General features: G+C 45.6%; 1 protein-coding gene across 1 annotated transcript in view; it reads right to left on the bottom strand.

The window, feature by feature from the left end:
• WDFY4 (WDFY family member 4) overlaps positions 1-25,148 on the bottom strand; it is a 237,361-nt gene that overhangs the window by 169,537 nt on the left and 42,676 nt on the right. Inside the window, exons 12-13 of the mRNA XM_077822441.1 lie at positions 22,367-22,980; positions 15,569-15,662 (exon numbers count right to left, since the gene is read on the bottom strand). Coding sequence (XP_077678567.1) covers positions 15,569-15,662; positions 22,367-22,980 — 708 coding nt within the window. The remainder of the gene's footprint in view (positions 1-15,568; positions 15,663-22,366; positions 22,981-25,148) is intronic.

Raw genomic sequence — 25,148 nt, 5'->3', positions numbered from 1 at the left:
CCTCCTCAGGCCCTACGCTACCAGCACTCCCAGCTACCTTCAAGACACCACTGACTTCCTGAGGAAACTACAATCCATCGGTGATCTTCCTGATAACACCATCCTGGCCACTATGGATGTAGAAGCCCTCTACACCAACATTCCACACAAAGATGGACTACAAGCCGTCAAGAACACTATCCCCGATAATGTCACGGCTAACCTGGTGGCTGACCTTTGTGACTTTGTCCTTACCCATAACTATTTTACATTTGGGGACAATGTATACCTTCAAATCAGTGGCACTGCTATGGGTACCCGCATGGCCCCACAGTATGCCAACATTTTTATGGCTGACTTACAACAACGCTTCCTCAGCTCTCGTCCCCTAACGCCCCTACTCTACTTGCGCTATATTGATGACATCTTCATTATCTGGACCCATGGAAAAGAAGCCCTTGAGGAATTCTACCATAATTTCAACAATTTCCATTCCACCATCAACCTCAGCCTGGTCCAGTCCACACAAGAGATCCACTTCCTGGACACTACAGTGCTAATAAACGATGGTCACATAAACACCACCCTATACCGGAAACCTACTGACCGCTATTCCTACCTACATGCTTCCAGCTTTCACCCTGACCACACCACACGATCCATTGTCTACAGCCAAGCTCTATGATACAGCCGCATTTGCTCCAACCCCTCAGACAGAGACAAACACCTACAAGATCTCTATCAAGCATTCTTACAACTACAATACCCACCTGCAGAAGTGAAGAAACAGATTGATAGAGCCAGAAGAGTTCCCAGAAGTCACCTACTACAGGACAGGCCTAACAAAGAAAATAACAGAACGCCACTAGCCGTCACCTTCAGCCCCCAACTAAAACCCCTCCAACGCATTATTAAGGATCTACAACCTATCCTGAAGGATGACCCAACACTCTCACAAATCTTGGGAGACAGGCCAGTCCTTGCCTACAGATAGCCCCCCAACCTGAAGCAAATACTCAGCAGCAACCACACACCACACAACAGAACCACTAACCCAGGAACCTATCCTTGCAACAAAGCCGGTTGCCAACTGTGCCCACATAGCTATTCAGGGGACACCATCACAGGGCCTAATAACATCAGCCACACTATCAGAGGCTCGTTCACCTGCACATCCACCAACGTGATATATGCCATCATGTGCCATCAATGCCCCTCTGCCATGTACATTGGTCAAACTGGACAGTCTCTACGTAAAAGAATAAATGGACACAAATCACATGTCAAGAATTATAACATTCATAAACCAGTCGGAGAATACTTCAATCTCTCTGGTCACGCGATTACAGACATGAAAGTTGTGATATTACAACAAAAAAAACTTCAAAACCAGACTCCAGCGAGAGACTGTTGAATTGGAATTCATTTGCAAATTGGATACAATTAACTTAGGCTTGAATAGAGACTGGGAGTGGCTAAGTCATTATGCAAGGTAACCTATTTCCCCTTGTTTTTTCCTACTCCCCCCAACTTCCTCAGACGTTCTTGTTAAACCCTGGATTTGTGCTGGAAATGGCCCACCTTGATTATCATACACATTGTAAGGAGAGTGATCACTTTAGATAACCTATTACCAGCAGGAGCGTGGGGTGGGGGGAGAGAATACCTTTTGTAGTGGTAAACACCCATTTTTTCATGCTTTGTGTGTATAAAAAGATCTTCTATACTTTCCACAGTATGCATCCGATGAAGTGAGCTGTAGCTCACGAAAGCTTATGCTCAAATAAATTGGTTAGTCTCTAAGGTGCCACAAGTACTCCTTTTCTTAATGTGACCTACTCAGTGCTTTAGAAACAACCATAGAATCATAGAATTATAGAATATCAGGGTTGGAAGGGACCCCAGAAGGTCATCTAGTCCAACCCCCTGCTCGAAGCAGGACCAATTCCCAGTTAAATCATCCCAGCCAGGGCTTTGTCAAGCCTGACCTTAAAAACTTCTAAGGAAGGAGATTCTACCACCTCCCTAGGTAACGCATTCCAGTGTTTCACCACCCTCTTAGTGAAAAAGTTTTTCCTAATATCCAATCTAAACCTCCCCCACTGCAACTTGAGACCATTACTCCTCGTTCTGTCATCTGCTACCATTGAGAACAGTCTAGAGCCATCCTCTTTGGAACCCCCTTTCAGGTAGTTGAAAGCAGCTATCAAATCCCCCCTCATTCTTCTCTTCTGCAGGCTAAACAATCCCAGCTCCCTCAGCCTCTCCTCATAAGTCATGTGTTCTAGACCCCTAATCATTTTTGTTGCCCTTTGCTGGACTCTCTCCAATTTATCCACATCCTTCTTGTAGTGTGGGGCCCAAAACTGGACACAGTACTCCAGATGAGGCCTCACCAATGTCGAATAGAGGGGAACGATCACGTCCCTCGATCTGCTCGCTATGCCCCTACTTATACATCCCAAAATGCCATTGGCCTTCTTGGCAACAAGGGCACACTGCTGACTCATATCCAGCTTCTCGTCCACTGTCACACCTAGGTCCTTTTCCGCAGAACTGCTGCCTAGCCATTCGGTCCCTAGTCTGTAGCGGTGCATGGGATTCTTCCATCCTAAGTGCAGGACCCTGCACTTATCCTTATTGAACCTCATCAGATTTCTTTTGGCCCAATCCTCCAATTTGTCTAGGTCCTTCTGTATCCTATCCCTCCCCTCCAGCGTATCTACCACTCCTCCCAGTTTAGTATCATCCGCAAATTTGCTGAGAGTGCAATCCACACCATCCTCCAGATCATTTATGAAGATATTGAACAAAACCGGCCCCAGGACCGACCCTTGGGGCACTCCACTTGATACCGGCTGCCAACTAGACATGGAGCCATTGATCACTACCCGTTGAGCCCGACAATCTAGCCAGCTTTCTACCCACCTTATAGTGCATTCATCCAGCCCATACTTCCTTAACTTGCTGACAAGAATACTGTGGGAGACCGTGTCAAAAGCTTTGCTAAAGTCAAGAAACAATACATCCACTGCTTTCCCTTCATCCACAGAACCAGTAATCTCATCATAAAAGGTGATTAGATTAGTCAGGCATGACCTTCCCTTGGTGAATCTATGCTGGCTGTTCCTGATCACTTTCCTCTCATGCAAGTGCTTCAGGATAGATTCTTTGAGGACCTGCTCCATGATTTTTCCAGGGACTGAGGTGAGGCTGACTGGCCTGTAGTTCCCAGGATCCTCCTTCTTCCCTTTTTTTAAAGATTGGCACTACATTAGCCTTTTTCCAGTCATCTGGGACTTCCCCCGTTCGCCACGAGTTTTCAAAGATAATGGCCAATGGCTCTGCAATCACAGCCGCCAATTCCTTCAGCACTCTCGGATGCAACTCGTCCGGCCCCATGGACTTGTGCACGTCCAGCTTTTCTAAATAGTCCCTAACCACCTCTATCTCCACAGAGGGCTGGCCATCTCTTCCCCATGAATTAAGGCCTTGATCCAGTAAAAATCTTCAGCACCTGCTTAACTTTAAGCAACGCTTAAGTGCTTTGCTGAATGGAGGCCTTCAGTTGTTCTTAAGCACTTTTTAAAAAACTGAATTTGTGTTGATTTTTAAAGCAGCTTGTAGGCCAGCCAGGATGTAGGAAGGCCCAGAGACCCAAGTGGACTCTGTAGGAGTAACTGTATATAGTATATATCACCATAAATCTTTGTAAGATTGGGGCATTTCTCACAGGAGAAGCATTTGGATGTGTTAAATATTGTTGAGGGAAATAGTTAATACAAACTTTATGTAGTAAAGAATTACAGATGATGACATAGATTCATAGATATTAAGGTCAGAAGGGACCATTATGATCATCTAGTCTGACCTCCTGCACAACGCAGGACACAGAATCTCACCCACCCACTCCTGTGATAAACCTCTCACCTATGTCTGAGCTATTGAAGTCCTCAAATCATGGTTTAAAGACTTCAAGGTGCAGAGAATCCTCCAGCAAGTGACCCGTGCTCCATGCTACAGAGGAAGGCGAAAAACCCCCAGGGCGTCTTCCAATCTGCCCTGGAGGAAAATTCCTTCCCGACCCCAAATATGGCGATCAGCTGATCCCTGAGCATATGCGCAAGATTCCGATGACATCAGACATGCAGAAAATGTAGCTGATGTCCACATTCTGGGCTTGATCTTGCAATGTTAATTGGAAATAACTCCACCAGGCTCACTGTGAAGTAGACTGGTATAACACTGGTATAAGTAAGAGGAGATTCACATCTTTGACCATGTAGGCTAGATTCTGAAGTGCTCAGGGCTGGAATTTGACATGTTCAATGCCCACTATCAGGGCCTGAGCTCAGCTCCCATTCAGGCACCCTAAATTAGGGTCAGATTTTCAAAAGTGCTGAGCACCCACCTGGTAGCCCCCACTGCAACATTAATGGCCAGATTTTCAAGACAGCTCCCAGCACCCAACCTGCAGAGCCTTCCGGACAATCTGCTCCCTTATTTTGGTGTCTCAATGGAAATTAAGCTCTTTAGAAATCTAGCTCTAAATCTCAATGATTTATTCTTTTATCTTTACACAAGCAGAAACGTATATTTTCTCACTACACTTATAAGATCCCTTCCGGATCCAATACACATTTCTCTTCTTCTAGCAAGAGGACTGGGTGAGCTGTGGAAATGAATGTCTAGTTTATAACTCTTTTATATTTTTATTGCCGTTTTTTCACTTACTCTTCCACAGGATGAAAACAAATTATTATTTACAATCTGCATAAAGTTGAAAAAAAGATAAAAAAGATACAGATCTTGGCTAAGTGAAACCATAGGTTTACTCCAAAATAAATCCAATAGAACCATAATGGAGTACAAAAAAATTGATTGTTCTCATTATCACAGCAGCGCTGTCAATACCGAGATTGCCTTGTTTTGAATAAAATGTGCTGTTTTCAGGAATATTAGTTCCAGTAAAATGTTTTTTTAGTGAAAACGTTAATGGTGGCAGGAAACCAGTCTACATTTCCCCATATACATGGATTGATTTTCCTAACACATATTACTTGCACCATGAGTCAGGGAACTGGAGGTTCAATTAGAACACAGCAGGGCTCACAGCTCTGCATCAGATTAAAGTCTGAGGGCAAAATGTCATCTAGTAATTTGCCCGACATTCTTAAGTAGTCCCAGCTTCCTCCTTCTAACAATTCATCGCTTCAAAACTTGGTAGTTGAATTTCTCTCCCTTCCAAATGATGTCGGTTTGTTAGGGGACAGACAAATGCCTCAAAAGGTTCAAAGTGTGGATTCATTTTGACAGGATACGGTCCCCTTGGGCTTAAAAATGAGATAGGCATAGACCCACAAAAAACAAATAAATCTTGCACTCCCCTAGCACCTCTCATTCAAGGAACTCAAAGTCCTTTGCACACATTCATTGAGTAACTTCCCAACACACCCTTGAGGGAGGTACTATTTGATGCTATATCTCATTGATGCACTTATAGAGGGATTTTCAAAAGCAGCTATGGTGCCTAACTGCCCTGGAAATTATTGAGAGTTAAGCACCCGGCACCTTTGACAATCCCATTTGTAGGAGCCTAACACACTGACTTTCAATGAGACGTAGGCTCCTAACTCACTTACGTGCTTTTGAAAATATTACCCAGAGCGAGTAAGTCACACCAAGCCAGGACTGCCAGAATTGGGACAAGAACCCAGAACTTGAGTCCCCTGTTGCAGCCATGAGACACAGTCCCTCTCTAGCACAACAGCTTACTAATTAGGAGCTTACCCATTGATATTAATGAGTAAGAACTGCTTGAGTGAATGCTTGCAGAACTGGGCTCTGTCATAGAATCATAGAATATCAGGGTTGGAAGGGACCCCTGAAGGTCATCTAGTCCAACCCCAACTGTCATGCCACAGTGCAACTGAAGCCATATGTTATGGCTTGCAGCATCCATGTGTGGTGAGAAGGGGGAGCAGGAAGTAGGCACTATGAATTGTACATACTTCGCTTCCATATAGATACAAAGATGGCTTGTCTGACTTCTTTGAATGAACCATTTCTACCGTGCTTTTTCACCCATGTGCTCCTGGGGCTCTTTCCTGTTCCAGAGGGTCCTGCACCCAGCACAGTTCATGAGAAGTTCTGGAGTGAGCTTTTAAAGAAATGGCATGGCTTGCACCACAGCCTCAGAGTCTAGATCAGCACTGAGATAAGGGCTGCTGGGACTGCCTTGCAGCCATTCCACCTTGTACTGAATCTCACACTCTAAGCGGGAGTCAGGGCTAGGATGAAAGGTGTCTCTTTGGGCTGCAGTAATTCCTGTTGGGGAATCAGTCGATGATGTCCCTCCCAGCCCCGGAATCAGCATCGAACCATCCTGGTGCTAAGAATGCTAGCAGTGCTGCCTTTTGGAAGAGATGTACACCTGGGGACTTAACCATTAGTAATCAAGGCAATCAAGACCTCTTGGAAAGTTAAGGGCAGAGGTATTAACTCTGGGGTCCTGCCCAAAGTCTAACTCATTGAATTACATTCTGCTTCCCTAACATCCTCCTGCAGACTCGGCTGAATACTGTCTTTTCCACACTGTGTTCTAAATTCTTGTGTAGTGCTGTGCCATCAGACCTCTGAGTCTGGCCTGATAGGTGGATGTAGTGGTCCTGATATACAGTCAGTAAAACCTGGTAGGATCTTTCTGGATGAAAGGCGCAGCAAAAAGAGAACATTTCTGCATAATTTGCTAGGGTTTCTTGGAAGATTCCGTAGTTGGAGCCTGATTTTTAAGCAAATGTACATTTCTGAGAGTTTGGGTGATTCCAGAGAGTTTGGATGGTTTTTATGGAGAGAGTGTGAAGAGCACATTACACTGCACCAGGGTCAGAGCAGCACAGTGAGATGATGTGCAGACAGCCTGCAGGTTTTTTGTTCTGTTACAGTTGGGACAGCATCTACACAGAGAATCTCATGTTAAGTCAATCCTGCAGCCCTCCAGATGCTATGACATCTTTGCATGGACATCTCTCAAAGCCAGACAAGTCAGCTGGGTCAGCTCCCCTCCTTCAAGGGTAAAGCCTTTGGCGGGGGACGGGGGGTGCTCGAGGGGAAGATTTGGCTCCCAGCTCCCCAAAACAGGCTGCAGGACCTGCCCCCACACCCTGCCGATCTCCCCAGCCCATGCATCTGTCCAGCTCTGTGCCCCAGGCACATCTCTCTGCAGGCCCTGGCAGTGCAGCTCCAAAGGAGGAATTGAACCCTGACCTCAGATGCCTTGGGGACCCCTTAAAGAGTGTATTACCATAAGCTAAGGAATGCTATGGCATTAACAGAGAAGATGACGTGCCTCCACCCAGACCATTTCACCACTCCCACCCCCTCGGCACACACACAGATTCCAGGCCCAGAGAAGAGTTTCGAAGGACTCCAAAGAAATTGTGCTATCACAGCAGCTGATCCCCTTTTCCACATGGGAGGGGAGATATCTACCCCTTAGCGCTCCCACCCCACTAACTGTGTCTGGCAATCCGAGACAATTCAACAGCTTAATAAGAACAGTAAGATACCACTGATACAGGGCAGCCAGGTAGGTCCTTCTCTGTCCCTCAGCTACTCCATTATTAATGCTGCCTAAACCCATCTTCTACATGCAGGACACCTGGCTGTTAGTTTCTCTCATCTGCAATTGACTTTTTAAAATTAATGTATAAACATAGAATTAAAGGGAGCCCAGCAAGTCCAAATGAGAATGGCAGCAAGGAAGGATACAGCATCTACATACATCCCCAGGAAGAAGAGATCAATGCTAGAGGGGGAGGGTAACCTTGTGGTTAGCTCTGGATAGGGAAGATCTGGATTCAGTTCTTGGCTCTGCTTAGGCAAGTCACTGTAGATCAGCGGTGTCCCAATACGTTCGCCACTAGCCACATGTGGCTAATAGGCTATTGAATTGTGGCTAATGCATGTGGCTTTTTTATAATGTAGCTAATAAGAAAAATTCAAAACCACAAGCGTGGCTAGCATCGAATTTCTATTGGACACTGCTGCCTAGATGATCTGGGGTGTCCCTTATGGCCTTGAACTCTGTGACTTAGGGCTAGATTCTTCATTTGCTTTGCATCTTGGGTAGTCATTTACATAGGTGCTGGAACTACAGATCCTGGGGGGGCTGCCATACCTCCTGTGGTTTCCATCATATAGAGGGTTTCAGTGGCTCTCAGCACCCCCACTATACACATTGTTCCAGCACCCCTGGTCACTTGCACCAGTGTAAAATGCTACCCCATGAGAACAGAGATTATAACAGAATATAGATGCTATAATGGGGGGTGTGGAATCCCCGTCACTGAAGGTTATTAAGAACAGGCTGGACAAACACCTGGCAGGAACAGTCTAGGTTTACTTGGTCCTGGCTCAGCGCAGGGGGCTGTACAAGATGACCTCTCCCAGTCCCTTCCAGCCCTCCATTATATGGTTCTATGATAATGACACTTTAAATCACACCTTCTTCTTTTTAAAAAGGCAGTATAGTGGAGAAAGTACTGGAGTAGGAGCTAGGAGAGCTGAGTTCTAGTCTTCGCTCTGTCATTACTGTGCAGGTCACTTCCCAACTTTGGGCTTCTGCGTCCCCCACTTCCCTTTGTCTTGTCTATTGAGATAGTCTCTGACCCTAGAGGGTTCACAATCTATTACTATGTGCGTGTGTATAGGCTATAGCAGAATAGGCCCCGATCTTGGTTGTGGTCCTCGAGGTGCTACTGTAATATAAATAATAATAGTAAATGCTTATGGGGTGAGAAGTGTCAAATATCAAAACATAACTCATGAAACATGAAAGTGGCTAATTATGACATTGCCACAATGTTATAAGCAGCAATTCACTACTTGGAAAGTGCAATTGTGCAGTTTTTGTGAAGTGCCCTGCTATGAAAGTTAGCAACAAGAGCAAACCATTTAGTTTCGGTTAAATCAAGGACTACCTCCAAAGGCAAAGTAGTGAGAAAAGGCCTAAAAGCAGCACCACTGGGTAAGATGCAAGTAGGTATTAAAACAACCACTGTCTGTCTCTCTGGATCTCAGTATGCTTGGAGTGCGGGAGTCAGCACAATCTTTTGAGAATGCACAGCCTTCTTCCCCTATCCATACAACCGAGTCACACACAAGCTCCCAAATACAACCTGATCACGAGAGAGACCTGCTAAAGGTAATTGCAGCACAAAATGGAAAACTGGGCCAAACTCAGACTGCGGAGATAAAGCTAATCTGTAAGATTGGTTAAATGATGAACTGTGTGACAGGTTTTGAATGAAGGAGTCAACTCCTCCACCTCCAGTCATCACTGAACGACTCTACAAACTGATCACGAGGAACATTCAGCACAGGAATACATTTTAAAAAGTGTTGTTCCCCCTAGGAAATACATTCTTTGTACTTCCTGGTTCACTGACAAGAGCACGGAATGCATCTTTCTGTGACGTCACAAAGACCAGGCCCGGCAGTGACACTTCTGGCATCTGAGAGGCTTCATCCTGGGAAATCATCCAGAAAGCAGGAAATGCCGAGATAACTTTAAAGAGGAGAAGCAATATGTAAAAGTTCAATATAAATATCTTTCTGTGGCAAATGCCCTGCGCCACAAAGCTTGCTTAGGGGGGACGGTAAATAAGTTTATTTTGCCGTTAGCTTTCCAAATAGGCATCAATTTCATTTTGACACTGATGATTTTGCATTTAAGGAAAGAGAATATTTGCTTTGCATAAACGGGGTCATTACAATGAATGGACACAGTTTGCAAAAGCACCAGGGTTGAGTGCTCACATGAGTGATGCTCGATAAATTTCCTTTAAAGACTCAAACAGCACCTCTGCCTTTTTTTTTTTTAAGGGCTTTTAGCAAATTTTCATATGTCTCATTTGACATCCATATGTTTTTTTAATTGCCAGTAGAGAGGACTGCAACACACAACCACAGATCTATTCTCATCAGCTGTTAATTGTCATACTGGTCAGGTCAGAAGAATAGGCTGCTGTGTGAGATCGAGTCTCCTGTCTGTCTTGCTACTTATTATCACTCTCAGTACATTGACACGCTCAGTGTTACTTCAGCAAATCACTGCTTTGGTCTGATAAAGGTCACCAAGAAGCAGCAAATCCAACTGGGAATGGATCCTATTTCCTTAGGTCAGAATCAGAATGCATTAATGTTTATTGAGCTCCACTAATGCTTCTGCAGAGCAGTGCTTGCTGGTTCCCCTCTTTGGTGAAATGGAAGGATTTGTATATGAAGCTGGACTGATTCCTTCAGGAAGATAACTCCATGCTCCATCCCAAAATGTTTTTACATGGCATTCAGACTAGCAAAGTGGTGCTCAGCGCCCACTCATTGTCCATCCCTGCTGTTGAAGAACATGCTGTTCAACTCAGCCCCAAACTCTAGGCCAAAAACCTTCTCCCAGACCTTTGTGTGGATCCTGACAGACATTTTGTTCTCCTTAGAAACGGGCTCCTACCTCTGGGAAAGCTGAACATCTGAGTCAAGATCCACTTCTGAGCTATCAGAGGAGAGCTTTGTCTTCTGTCATCTTCTGGTCTTCAGATGTGCCTCATGACAAAGCACAAGCGCTACCAGCCAGCCAGCTGTAAGAGCCCCCGTGGGCAGAGAGCCCAATCCAGTCCCCAATGAACTCAGCGGAAGCCCTTTCAATGATTTCAGCAAGAGTGGAATTGGGCACAGGGAGCATATGCCACAACACCACCACAGTATAGCCACATAAGGGACTGAAAAACACAACTGACATCTCCATTCCTTGCTGCAGCTGCTTCCTGGGCTCTCAGGCAGAGAACACATAGTGAGCCACATGCAAGGATTCTTTCCTTGTTTGGAAGCAGAAATAAAGGAGCATTTATATGGCCAAACACATGCCAAAGCCCATTCCCCTTCCAGCAGGTAGGATGCTGCCCGTTTACAGGACGGATACCCTGAGTACATGGGGCCCACTGTTGGAAAGGTCCAACCATAAAACATTCCAGCTACCTCCAATACGACTCCCAAACCAGAGTATGGATGGGAAGGGAAGAACAACTGGCATGCTGTGTCCAGTGTGACGGTGCACACAGGGTGCCACAGCCCCCTGCTGGCTTTTCAAGAGGTTTCCTCATTTCCCTTCTATCTGCTACCACTCCACCACCATGGGGCGTTATTTATCTGTCAGGGCTCCTTGAGCTAAGCTTTTGCACAAGACCATGACCCCCTGATGCCTGAGTAGCTCGCTGCTCCGCCAGTGGGCTCCCAGCACTGATCAATACCAGGAATGTGTCAGAGGCTGACACCAGAAAGCTGACACAGCCATGGCAGAGCTTCAGTCTATTGTGTCTCACCCATCACCAGAGAATTTCGGGAGACTACATCATAATCGCGGGTTACACTAGGAGGCAGAAAAACCTCAGAAGCACTAGCTGCTAGTACAGCTTGTATGCAGAACAAATTTGGCCCAGAAATCACAGCAAGAATAAAATATGGAGATTCACACAATCAGCTTCACAGAGTTCATCTTCAGATTATAATGAGACTTCAAATCACATATATTAAGGAAGGCAGCATGTTCTACCAGACAGAAGCAGAGGACTTAGGGACACAGGTTCTATTCCTGTCTGTGTTGCCGTTGTGATCTTGGGCTAGTCACTTCACCTCTCTATGCTTCTATTTGCCGTCCCACCCTTTCTCGCATCTGTTTAGATTGCAAGCATTTCGGGACAGGGACTGCCTCTTATTAAGCGTGTACAATGGGGCTCTGATCTCCATTGTTATAATACTAAATAAATTACAACTACTACTGATTCCTTATCAAATGAGAGAAGGGGGAAGAAGAAAAGAGAAGGGAAGGAAAGATTAATAGATTTAAATATGTTATTGAGACTGATGGAATTTGTTTCCCAGCTCTTCATATTTTTAATAACACTGCCATCTACTGAAAGTCTGTGGGGTTTTCATTTTCCCTGCCTCATCCAGCAGAGCTGCAGAGCCAGCTCTGATACAGCGACTTCCCTGACAGCTCCTCTCTCACATCCAATTAACTGTTCTACTTGTTTTTCAGAAATTAATTACAGTAATTGTCGAAATTTTAATAGCTGCTGGCTTGGCTTGCAATGAAGAGTCAAGAAACATCAGCAGTTAATTACACTCCCACCTTCCAGAGATGCTGATGAGGAATCTGGTTTTATTCCAAACCTCCCGTTTATATGCTTGTTGAATCCAAATAGTTCAGAAAAGGCAGCAGACATACACTGGATAATTTGCTCATTCGGTCAGGGTGTGTGTGTGGCGAGCCTTAAAAAAGGAAATTTCACCTGAGCAGATTCCTAGTTGTGATGAAGCTAACTGCGTGCCCATTTCCTGTTAATTGCTGCACCAGTCTGTAACTCCTAGTAAGAGGCCAGGGCTTGATCCTGATCTTACGTATACCATAATTGCCCTGGTATCACCCCACTGGCTTAAGCGATTGACATCAGTGTAATCAAGAGCAGAATTGAGCCCCAGGACTGCAAACAGAAAAATGCATCATGCATTGCTGGAGAGAGATACCAGGGAAAGTGCTGATCCCAAGTAGGGTAACCAGATGTCCTGATTTTATAGCGACAGTCCCAATTTTGGGGTCTTTTTCTTATATAGGCTCCTATTACCCCCCACCCCCGTCTCGATTTTTCACATTTGCTCACCCTAATCCCAAGTATTGGCCCAAACAACAGCTGCTGTGTTGTACATGCACAAGATGCACTGCAGGACAGGTGAGGTGCGGGAAGCCCATTCCCTCTCATGTGGGCTCTTGGGTCCTAGGAGAATGATGCGGAGTGGGGAGTACCTACCCAGATGGGGCATATCTGGATTGAGAAAAGCACCTCCCTGGTTTCTGCTGTGTGCTAGCCAGTGGGTGAGAGAGTTTTAACCCCATCCATAGAGCAGAGCTCACAGCGGTCACTAGTGAGTATATTGCGCCCAGAGCGCTATGCCCGCCACTGGCCTCTGCAGTGGCAAGTGGGAGGCTGCAGGAGGGAAGGGTTTGTAGTTAGCACCAGGAGGTCAGTCCGTGTGCACATGGCTGGAATGCCAAGTTGCAGCACCTCTGTAAATAGGTGCTTTACTAAGGAGTCCATGTAGTTTACATGGAACAGACATGCCTCCTGGGACACCCACAGGAGTGCCACCCCATTTTCCTTTTCCCAGCACAATCCCCCCCTAGGGATGCCTGCAAAGAGACCCCCATACCACAGGCCCTTACTCTCTCTCACACACACACCTCCCCCCCCTAACCCGTGAAGACAGTGGCAGAAGCAGCTGTCCATATATGCAGCTTACTTTGTTAGATCAGGCCTTTAAATCCACCCTTTATATGTTCTTAACTGAATACATTCACATGCTTTTAAAGCAGCAGCATTAACTCCCGCCAAGATAGACGGTTCTTAGCAATTAATGACCAACCGGGCAAAGCCCTGAGATCTCAACTCCCTCCAACTAATGACATTTGCTATTATTATATATTATTTGTATTATGGTAGCACAGTGGTGCCCTAGCATGTAAGTGGCCGCCCCTTTATATTAGGAACTAGAGGCTCAGAAGCATTCAGCACCCACAGTTGGAGCCACACAGTTTAGAGAAGTGAGCTCAGTGGGTGCTGAGCACTTCTGTGGGTGCTGAGCTTCTGAAGACCAGTCCCTGAGCTCTTTGGAAAATCCGGCCCCAGGACTCAATCCAAAGCCACTACAGATCAGATGTGCTTGGAGGAAATTGATTCGCCTCAAAAGGAAGAAGAACAGGGAGTTGACTGTGTGGTACTTTGCTAGTAGAAATCAGTAAAGCTGTTTGGAGAAGATAAGATCCAAGGTGACCCGTTGTCCTAGACTCAGCTGAATCATACCCAGCCCTTTCCTGGGCCATGGAATGGTGCCCTTTCATTCCCGCCCCCCCTCCCCCAACTGTGTGATTCTGCACTCCCTGGCTCCTGGTGGGATGGCAGCAAGAATCCCAGAATTCTACAGGAGAGGCAGATCTTGCTGGATTTCCCCTCAGCCTAACCCAGGAAGTGCTGGGAGTTTTGAGTATGGCCTTGTAACGCAGCTGACCTCAGCTCCACAAAGAGGCAGGTACACATCCCAAACTTGAAAATTTATCCAAAAATGTTCTTGCCCATCTCTATCTGCCACCCCCTCCATTAAACTTCCACACTGCGATCACATCAGCCTTGTAAACAAAACAGAGTCAGACATAGCCAGTAGTTGGATGGGTGTTGCAGAAAGAGAGGAAGGAGGGGCCAGTAGTGAGGGCACTACCATTTGATACATGGGAAACGTGGGTTCTATTCATGTTCTGCCACAGATTTCAAGTGTGACCTATGACCTTGTCATTTACTCCCTGTGACTCAGTTTCCCAATCTGTCAAATGGGGATAACAGCACTTCCCTACCACACAGGAGGGTGTGAGGGTAAATACATTAGCTACACGGAAGACAAAATAGTCCAGTGATGGGGGCTATAAAAGATAAGAAAGGGTTAATTTAGGAGAGGATGCTTTTGGATGAGATGTGACCCTAAAGTCCAATGCAACTCAGAAGTCCCTCCTGCTTTAACCAACCTGTCCCTCGCCCCTTTATTTGAAAGATGTGGCTTTGCTTGCACTGGCTGAAGAAAGAGCATGAATCCATGCACTCCTGAACACATCGGGCTATTAACAATCCAAATCAGACAGAAGCCTGGTCTCTGATCACTGTTCATTTGATGGCAGTTAGAGACCCACTCATCTGAAAAGCAGAGTCGTTAGCCCCAGCTGTCCTGGACAAAGTGGGTGTTTTCTTCCGACGCTACCTCAATCCCCCCTGCAGTTATCAACGGATTTGACATTCTTCCTGTACTAAACTGTTCTGTAAGCTGCTGTGCCTCTGTTAAACAGCAGCCATATGCAGCCCCAGAGGTGACTGAAGTGACTGAGGCTCAGAGGTGACTGAAGTGATCCTTGAGCATAACCAGACCCATTTATGACTAGCCATGGGAAGCACTGAGGACACAGAGGGACCAATCCCTCCGTCTCCATTATTGCTCTGGGAGGGAAATAAATTGCTGCTGACCAGAGGGTGCAGCTTATTCCCCCATCCCCTCGTGCCTGATCAGATACTCTGGCCAGCTAGTAGAGGGAATGGAACCAAGCCTCCACCTAGCAGCCCTCTTATTTGCTGCAGGGAGTATCCAGAGAGCAGCAGGGGCTGTATTCTGCACCAGATCAGAACCCAAGGACACAGTCTAGCTGATGTGAGAGATCCTTTAATGTGAATGGTGCTATATAAATGCAAGTTTTTAATCAACCCACAGGGCACTGCTTTCCTAAATGTAAAGATCCATTAATTCTGGCTCTATGATCTCCCTGGAAGAAGAGCTCTTCTGTTGTTCTTGCCCCGATGAGAACAATGAACTATTTCTCTGCTAGTTATCTGGACTGATTTCAGTGATGCTTGTGTACAGGAGTGAACGGTACTTACAGCACGGGCCAGGTCAAAGGGGTGGAGGAAAGACAGCTCAAAGCACCATCTAGACAGAGATTTACCTCAGGGTGTTCCTCCTTGTAGAGCTTTGGAAGCAGCCTCACCATGACACAGACAGCACCTGGATGTATAATGGCACAGTTTCCCCCTTCCAACCTGCAGGAAAAATATGAGGAGAAACTGTAACAACATTACTGATAAGGTCACACAAGGTAAGCCAGTTCCCCAGCAGATAACCACATTGTTCTTTGCTTGCATTGACCAGATTCAGTACTAAAAAATAAACCAATGGACCAGCAACCTGGGATGGCCAGAAACAGAAACACCACCAACATGCACCCTCTAGAAGCACCAAAAGGTATAACCAAAGCTCAAATCTGACCTCGTGGATCATGACGCGAAAGACACCCAGGTGTGCAGAACCATTTTTCAAATGACCCAGGCTTGAAGAATTTGCTCCAGAAGGAGTAAGCTACAAAAAGTCTCAGATGCCTCCAGAGCCGGTGCCACATTCTCTATTACTGAGATCCCAAGATCACAACCTAGGATCCAGCACTGAGCAAGATCTCTAGGATTCCCCAAACCAAGAGCAGCAAGTGGGGAAGGTACAGAGCGTAAATGAACTCAGAATGCCTTCCTGAGCAACTAAACCCTTCCCCAAACATCAAACCAACTCAGAACCTGCCTAGAGGGGGAGAAAGAGTTTGTGGTTATTTACTTTTCCCCACCATTTTTCATTTTTGCCACATGCCTCTGCCCATTCAGGGAGAGGAAAATGAAGCATCAAAATTCACAGGGAAGTCTGCTCACGGCATTTTACTGGCTAGAAGAAGGACATTCCAGTGACATGATGAGAGAGCTGCTTTTTCATGAGATTTCTAGCTCAGGCTTTGTAGGCTCAGGATGTTTGGAGAAGCACACAAAATTTCTCGCTGAACCAAAGCTCCAGCCAGATGAAAGATGTGGGCTGTATAGCAATGTTCCCTCTAATTTTTGACAGGCTGTGTGCGCAAAAAATTTCTTCTGTGCAAATTTTTGTGCATGCGGTGTTCTGCCGTGTGCACGGGGTTTAGGATCTATGTGCGCGCGCACAGCTTAGAGGGAACGGTGCTGTACAGTATTATCAGATACACTGTTCTTTCCAATAGATCCTGGTGGACGAAACTCAGACAGTGTCTGCCAGCGCTATCCGGATGTGAAAATAAAACAGCAAGCACTATCAAACTGTGTAAAACAGGAAGAATAAATAACAGGATAGGAATAAAAAAGGCCTTTATAATGAAACTAAGAGAGAAAAATGTCTAACAAACACCCGGTTTACCATTTCCAGGAGCCAATCCTAACAGACCAGTGCAAAGTGACTAATGTGGGACACTGCCCCACAGTGACCAATGACTATTACTGCACCCTCAAGGCAAATACTTATTAAATAGTGCTTGCAGAAAAAAATTACTTGTTTGTTATTCTTTAAGCTTAATAAGTCAGCTCCAGTGCAAATGCTGCAATTCCACTGATTTCACATCTACACCAAGGAGGAATGTGGCTCTGGTGTTTGATGGCTAAACAAGCAAGGAGGCACCTTTTTTAAACAAACACAAAATTTTGGTGAAATCCTGGCCCCACTGACATCAAGGGCAAAACTCTCATTAAATTTACTGGGGCCAGGATTTCATTATTTGTAGTTTTTATTCTTTGGCTGTGCTCCTTCAGCCAAATTCATCTGCTGCATAAGGCAGTTGAAATCAAGGGAATTCGTTACACCAGGGAGAAAGTGAGCCCTTGTGATTGGTGATGTTATAACACCGAACCTGCCAGCAAAACTGTAGAAGAGACAACGTCAAGCAGTGTCACCAACTATCACCATTCTATCAATATATGGTGCCTTTTTTAAAGCTCCAGCTCCCGGAGTCCTGTGATTACATGAGAAACTCAGCTTTCGTTTAAAAAAGAAAGACGTTTCTAGCACTGGTGGTTGTAGAGAAAAACTGGAAAACCAGCCCCTGCTAGGCTCAAACACTAGGAGGTAAATAAAAAGAGCTAAATTCATGATTTTAAAAAATGTTAAGCCTCTCTCTTGATTTTTAGAGCCTGACTTATGATTTCTGAATGCTTTGGGTTGACAATGCTGTCCAAGTGCCCAAATAGTGCCATAATTATGGATGGGCTAGATCACAAAGAAGAACCAGCTTGAATCTCTGCCCATTCCTGAACTGCACCTACAAGGTCTGCATACAACCCCCCTTCCCCATGATCTTCCAATGGGCTCCACCCCCTTTCTTCCCCACAATCATCCAAAAGACCTTTTCTGATTATTGGACTTACAAAGTTACCCTAAGCTCAGCTGTAAAAAGTATGTGAACGTTCATAAGAGGTTACAATAACAATGAAACATAGGTCAAGTTATTTTCAATAAATGACTATTGTAATAGGTGCAACAAAACCAGATGGAGAAACTGTATAAGTCTAATGAAAACGGCTACTGATATAAGTCAAGGACTGTGGTGAAATCATATTTGGTACAAAAATAAAATTTGGGAACAAAGTTACTATGCCAAGCTGGGCCTTATGGAAATGAGTTTAACTGGTGGACAAAATAATGAGGACACAATGTTCCAAACCTTTTACTCCTTTTTGGTGTTCTTAAGAAGAGACTTTGAGGGATTAAAAAAAAATTCATCTTCCTCCCCTCCCAGCTTGTTCCCCGACCTGCCAGCATTGCAACTCATCTCGACCCATCTAAGGGACTTTCTTCCTGACAGGAAGCCAGCTGGCCTTGCTCTTGCTTAATGAGCTTTGTTTTCACCTTTTCACTTAATGAGTGCTGAAAGTCATCACATTAGGACATCCACTCCTCAGCCCATCAGTGGGGAGATCAAATTACCAGCACCACAAAGGCTCCTGTGATCCTATATTATATTCCCTTCCCTTGTTGTGTGACTTTCTCGCCCCGCTGTTTCTTTCCTCCTAGCCTCTCTCACTCTCTTGGCTTTTCATCGAATCCTGAAGTCAACTATTCTGTGTTCATCCAAACCTGCCTCGCCTAAGGAAAGAGAATCCAACCAGACAACAACCCTGACCAGACCATCACTAACCAGGATCAAAGCAGCAGGTCTCATGGTTGACTTGCCAGCCAAAGCATCCACTTGTAACTAACCAGCGGTCCCGAGTTCCAAAAACATCAAACACAAGACGTATTTCCCCAACTTTTCTATCCTGTCTCTCCTCCTCCTTGGGTTTGTCTGCTTGTTAAGAGCAGGATAAGTGAATGCCCTCTACACACCAGGGTGTAATAAAATTAACCCTTTGCTTTTCATCAAGGGAAAGTTCTGAAAATAAAAGACTCTGATATTCTGACTCCAAAAGGAAACAGATTTCAATAAGGTCTAACGACGTTTGTTTTGCACAATCACTCACCAAAGTTTCAACAGAAATACTAGTTTTACCTTCATGTGTTAAATCAATAAAGTTTCAATCTGAATGAAAGCTTTTGGGCTGTTTGCCACGTAAATGAGGAAAACCAAGCACTCTGTTTAAAAACAACCCCAAACCCTACGGTTGCCAACCCTCCAGAGTTGTCCTGGAGTCTCCATGAATTAAAGATTATGTTATGGGATAAAACCACCACGAATACTTCCACCAAACTTGACAACCCTACCTGCATATCACTGTTTAATGTTGGACAGTGAAAGGGTTTATAAACACCTTTAACTCTTTAGGCCTTTCAGAGCAATTTCAGTACAACACCTACCTACCTCCCCCATGATCTTCCAATAGGCCTCATCTCCCTGCCTACCACACTCCAACAGGCCACAGCTCCCGCCCCACTACTACCCTGTGAAAGGCCGTCTCCCTCTCCCCACTGCATGGCCCTGCCCGAGGCCATCAGGTGCCATCACACTGTTGATCCCAAATCCAGTCGGGAGGCACAGCTATTTAAAACTAAGACAGAGGGGGCGCTGGGGACAAAGCGAGCTGCCCCGTTGAAACTTTGCTTAATAACTCTTCAGCAAGTCTATGGATAGGCAGTTGCAGCCACCATTCTGCAGCAGGGGGCAATCTGGTTCCCAGAGATCAGCCTCCATTAAAACAGCTTGCAGCAAAATATTCTCTCTAATCACAGGAACGCAAGAGGGAAAGCACGCATCTGTCACACAAATTGCTCAAGGCATTTGCACTGGAGCCAGAAACCCCCCGCATCTTCTCATAAGCCATAGCCTGTGGATGGAACTGTGGAGTGGTTTCAAAGGAGTTTGTCCTCACTCAAAGAGGCTGCACTTCAGATGAGATTGAAGGGCCCAATCCTGCATGGCTCTGCACCCTGTATAGTCATTTATAGTAGGGCAAAGCGGGCGTGGAATACTACCAGATCAGAATAGCAGGATTTCACACCCACTGGGCACACGGGGAAGTGACTGCAGAAGTCACCAGGCCCTTGGACTTTACCCCCTCCTTTCCCCACGCACCTACTTTTCACTAACTTTTCAGTGCTCGCCTGCAGGTTGGGGCCTCAGAGGCCATGCATGGTTGTTGCACATTGGTTCCCCCTATAGACCTGCCCCACCTAGAAGAGCACCGGAGGCTGCAGCCTCTTACGGGGGAGGTGCGAAAAGGGAGAAGTGGCTAAGGGGAAGCTGCAGGTTCTCAGGAAAGCCAACTGTGTGCGCTGGATTTCCCATGTCTATTTGCAGAGCATTCAGAGCTGAGGCCTAGGCAGTGGCAGTGAAAGTTTCCCCACCCTCTTTGCAAGCCTCTTGGCTTCTGAGCTCAGCACCCTCCTCTGCTGATGCCTCTGGTGAACATGGTTCCGCTCATGTCTCCATGCACCATCTCCTCCAGGCTCAAGGGAGCTCAAAAAGCTGAAAGAGAAGGAGGACTTGTGGCACCTTAGAGACTAACAAATTTATTTGAGCATAAGTTTTCGTGAGTTACAGCTCACTTCATCTGATGCATTCAGTGGAAAATACAGTGGGGAGATTTTATATACACAGAGAACATGAAATAATGGGTGTTACCACACACACACCATAACGAGAGTGATCAGGTAAGGTGAGCTATTACCAGCAGGAGAGAAAAAAAACCTTTTGTAGTGATAATCAAGATGGGCCATTTCCAGCAGTTGACAAGAACGTGTGAGGAACTGTGGTGGGGGGTGGGGTGGGGGGGGGGGAATAAACATGGGGAAATAGTTTTTAATGACACATCCACTGCGAGTCTTTATTCAAGCCTAAGTTAATGGTGTCCAGTTTGCAAACTAATTCCAATTCAACTGGTTTTTGAAGTTTTGATGTCAAGAATTATAACATTCAAAAACCAGTCAGTGAACACTTCAATCTCTCTGGTCACTCGATTACAGACCTAAAAGTGGCAATTCTTCAACAAAAAAAATTTCAAAAACAGACTCCAACGAGAGACTGCTGAATTGGACTTAATTTGCAAACTGGACACCATTAACTTAGGCTTGAATAAAGACTGGGAGTGAATGTGTCATTACACAAAGTAAAACTATTTCCCCATGTTTATTCCCCCCCCTCCCACCCCCGTTCCTCACACGTTCTTGTCAACTGCTGGAAATAGCCCACCTTGATTATCACTACAAAAGGTTTTTTTTTCCTCTCCTGCTGGTAATAGCTCACCTTACCTGATCACTCTCATTACGGTGTGTGTATGGTAACACCCATTGTTTCATGTTCTCTGTGTATATAAATCTCCCCACTGTATTTTCCACTGAATGCATCTGATGAAGTGAGCTGTAGCTCACGAAAGCTTATGCTCAAATAAATTTGTTAGTCTCTAAGGTGCCACAAGTACTCCTTTTCTTTTTGCAGATACAGACTAACATGGCTGCTACTCTGAAACCTGTCAAAAAGCTGAGGCACCCAAAATCAGAGGCCACTTGTATCTGATTGATCCAGCCAGAGTCCCATAATACAACCCCACAGTTCCTAACTCAGTCCCTGGGAATTCCACCTTCAGTACAAACCAGGAAGAAGCAGGGGATCTCTTGTGACCTGAAATGTCTGGCTGCAGCCCTGACCTTCTTGTCTTGATATATATAATGAGGCAGACAGCATGGCTGCTTCCTTCTTCATGTTTCCGGTACAGAGCATTTGAAATAATAGTGATTTAGGCCTATTTACATTACACCCACTGACTGGAAGCAGTCTTCTATCCCATTGCAGGAGTCAACATTGATTTGGGTGGTTTCAAGCAGAGGCTAAAAAATGGTTTTCAAATTCCAGTGACCAATAGCTTCTCTCTGGTATTTGATCAAAGACACAGGATCACTCTCAAAGATCACCTGGTATGTAATCCAGACCCCAGGGATAAGCCAAAAAGCTCTCGTAGCCCCTTGTCCCACTGAACCAAACAATCATGTGCAGTGCTGTAGCCCTATTGGTCCCAGGATATTACAGAGGCAAGGTGGGTGAGGACAGATCTTTTATTGGACCGACCTCTGTTGGCAAAAGAGACATGCTTGTGCTACACCCACTTTGTCCCTCTGAAGTCAAACAGACATTTATGCTGCGATGTTTGCAGTCATTCACCTTTTATAAAGTGGCATTGTCTACCAGCTAGAGCACAGGCCTGGGAGTGTGGACTCCTCAGCTTGATTCCTGACCCTCCCACTGACTCACTGTGTGACCGGGGGCAAGTCACACCACCTCTGGGCCTCGGTTTATGACCACTCTCCCTGTAAAATGCAGATAATACTATCAACCTGCAGCTCAGGGGGCTTTGTCAGGCTTATTTTACTACTACATGTAAAATGCTGTGGGGTCCTCAGTGACACCAGAGAACACCCAAGTATTACTGCTCTTGGATGCTGGGGGTCTTTCTATAATAAAGAATCAAAGACCTACCTGTCTTCAGGGTCTGCCCATGCCCTGTAGTCGGAGGCAGCTAATTTATTCTCCAGTTGTTTGAAGCTAGTACCATGCCCCTCCTGTTGATCTTGTGGTCCCTTCTGAACATCCCATGGTGGTTCTTCTGCAGCAGGCTTTATCTCCGGGAGGAAGCTCGCCAGATGCAAGGTCCCTTTGATCATATGGTCAAGGAAACTCAGAATCTGTATGCAGCTCTTGAGCCATGCTGGGAAAGGTTCTGACGAGTACAAGGCTGCATTCAAGAACTCTGCAAATGTCCTTCCTTTCTCGAGCTGCACGGGGACTTGCTGCCCCTCCTGTGCCCAGAAGCAGCCGAGTGAGCCGAGATCCTCCGCCAGCTTCTCAAAGAGGCCATTCCTTTGGAAGAAGTCACTGTTGATGGGGTCCAGATGCAGAGCAGCGGCTATCCCCTGAAGCGTGTACAAAACAAGCTCCAGGATGGGGCTATGCCCCGTGGCTGCCCACGCCCCAGACGGTGGGTCCTGTAATGCACCTTCCATGTCGGAGAGAAGGGACAGGAGACCATTGAATCCACTGCATGTTCTGAAAGCCGAATGGCACTTGGGGTTCTCCAGGATCCTCAGGAGAGACTGCGGCATCAGAGAGAAGAGAGTCAAAGCAAGCATTCAACCTCACATCGCCTACGGTACCAAGTGGGACTAGACAATGCTCTCAGAATTTTGATTTCACTGAAATTTCAATTGTTGATCAAAAATGCGGGGGATAGGAGGAACGACATTTTTGCAAAACTTTCCTGCCTGTTTTTCAACCACCTCAAACATCAGCGATTTTAACATGTTTTCCGAAGGCATCTATGCAGCCAGCCCTGCAACTCGGGGATGGTGCTTACAAGGCTCCAACCCAGCGGGCGAAGTTCCAGTCCTAAACACGGCCTGTTGCTACCCTGTTTGGACAAAGCGGAGACCAGGAGTAGCCAACTTCCAGGAGAAGGGAGGATTCATGCTGCTCTTACAGGGAACTCTACGTCAACAGCACTAGAAGAGGTGCCCCCACTGCTTTCCCCAGCAGCCAGAGTATATCTGCTTTACTGCGGGGGGGGGGGGGGCAGTTGCACCCATCTCCTCCTAACTCATAAAGAGCCCCCTGATGAGGTGGGGCAGGTTGGCGGGGTGCCCCAGAGCAGCGAGGCTTGGAGTGAATACCCAACAGAGATGCATGAGGCAGTTCACTCCGTCTCTGAGCTATCACTTCAGGTTGTCTGCAGATGTAGGCAGAGCTCACCACAACAGAGACTTTGCTCATGGTTGTGAGCTTTTCTTCACAACCAGGAGGGCTAGAAACCTACTTTTGTCTAAAAGTGAGAGCTGAGATTTCAGCGTAATCGCCTCACTCAAGGAGACAGGGCTATAGACATGGGCCCACAGTGCCAAGGCCTTAAACCAGCCCGGAGCATTCCACATACCTTAGAGCAGAGATTATTTTAAAGTGGTTTAAGCAAAACTCCTAGAGGCTGATGGGACTTTTCCAACAGAGTCTACTAATGGCTACAACCAATGTATTGAAAAATATTCCACATTCAATTAGCACGGAGAGAGTGACCATACAGAGCCGTAATGGCCCATCAGGTGTTAACCAGAACCCAGCAACATAACATGGTTCAAAATATATTGCAGAGAGTAGGTTCTCCTAGCACTAAACAGGCAATAATAGTTTCCTGTCTCCCAGGGACAAACTTAGTTAATGCTTGTACAACCTTTTGGAGACAAAAAGTGTTGTGGGTCTGATCCAAAGGCCACGCATGTCGATAGGAGTCTTTCAGTGATTTAAATGGACTTTGTATCAGGCTATAAATGAGTGCCATGTATCACTGCATGTATTTAAAACCTAAGCCATTCCACTGTAAGTCAGAGATACTTTGGACCTGATTCGGGCCTCACTTACACTGGAATAATCTTAAGTGTAAAAATCAGTGACAGAAGAATGAGGCCCAGTATATTTGCATCTAACCCATCCCTAACTTTTCCTCCTTGTGCAATTTATTAAATGCAGAAGCCACAAAGATAAACAGAGGTAACACACTTGGCATTTGGGTTTGTCTCTTGCTACTTCGAAGAGCACTAAACCTTATGTTGGCCGAGAGTCACACAGAAAAGCCTCTCAAATCGAGAGGCTTAATTCCAAACCCACTGAGGAGAAGCATTTCTATCATAAATATCTCTCTACAACAGGAGCTATTACAATGAGAAAGGGCTTGCCAGAACTGTAGGAAGGGGGACTTTATTACTGTCATTCAATTTCGCATGATAATGTATCAAACCAGGCAGAGACTCCTGAACAGGGAGTAAATTTAATAAGTTGGAGTTGAAGTTATCAGGATGGCTTTGACACATTTCAGGAAAGGTCAGCAGTAACAACATTTCCTCCAGCTCTAACTCAGTTACAATTTAATCGCCTATGAGTTAGTATTCCTCTGTCTTGAATCTATACAACTGGATGCCTGCTGGAAACTCCTAACTCAGTTATAGCTAACAGAATTTATTTCACATTCCATTATTTGTTATTCCTCATAATTGTCCACATGCCACTCTGGAATACGGGAGAGCTAATCACATTTGGGCTCGCAGTTTAACAGCTAAATATATATTAGCAAATCAATCTGAATTTGTGCCTAACACAATCACAGTCCCAAAGGGCACAGATAATAAATTAATTTGCTTACATTATGTTTTAACATGGTTATCATTTGTCAGAATTAGACATCAAAGTTGCATTTGTTCTCATATCAGTTCAGGAGCTG

This window comes from Eretmochelys imbricata, chromosome 7 (genome assembly GCF_965152235.1).
Source record: "Eretmochelys imbricata isolate rEreImb1 chromosome 7, rEreImb1.hap1, whole genome shotgun sequence".
NCBI lineage: Eukaryota > Metazoa > Chordata > Testudines > Cheloniidae > Eretmochelys > Eretmochelys imbricata.
Note: the sequence above shows the minus strand (reverse complement) of the source record. Positions and strands in the feature narration are given on the sequence as shown.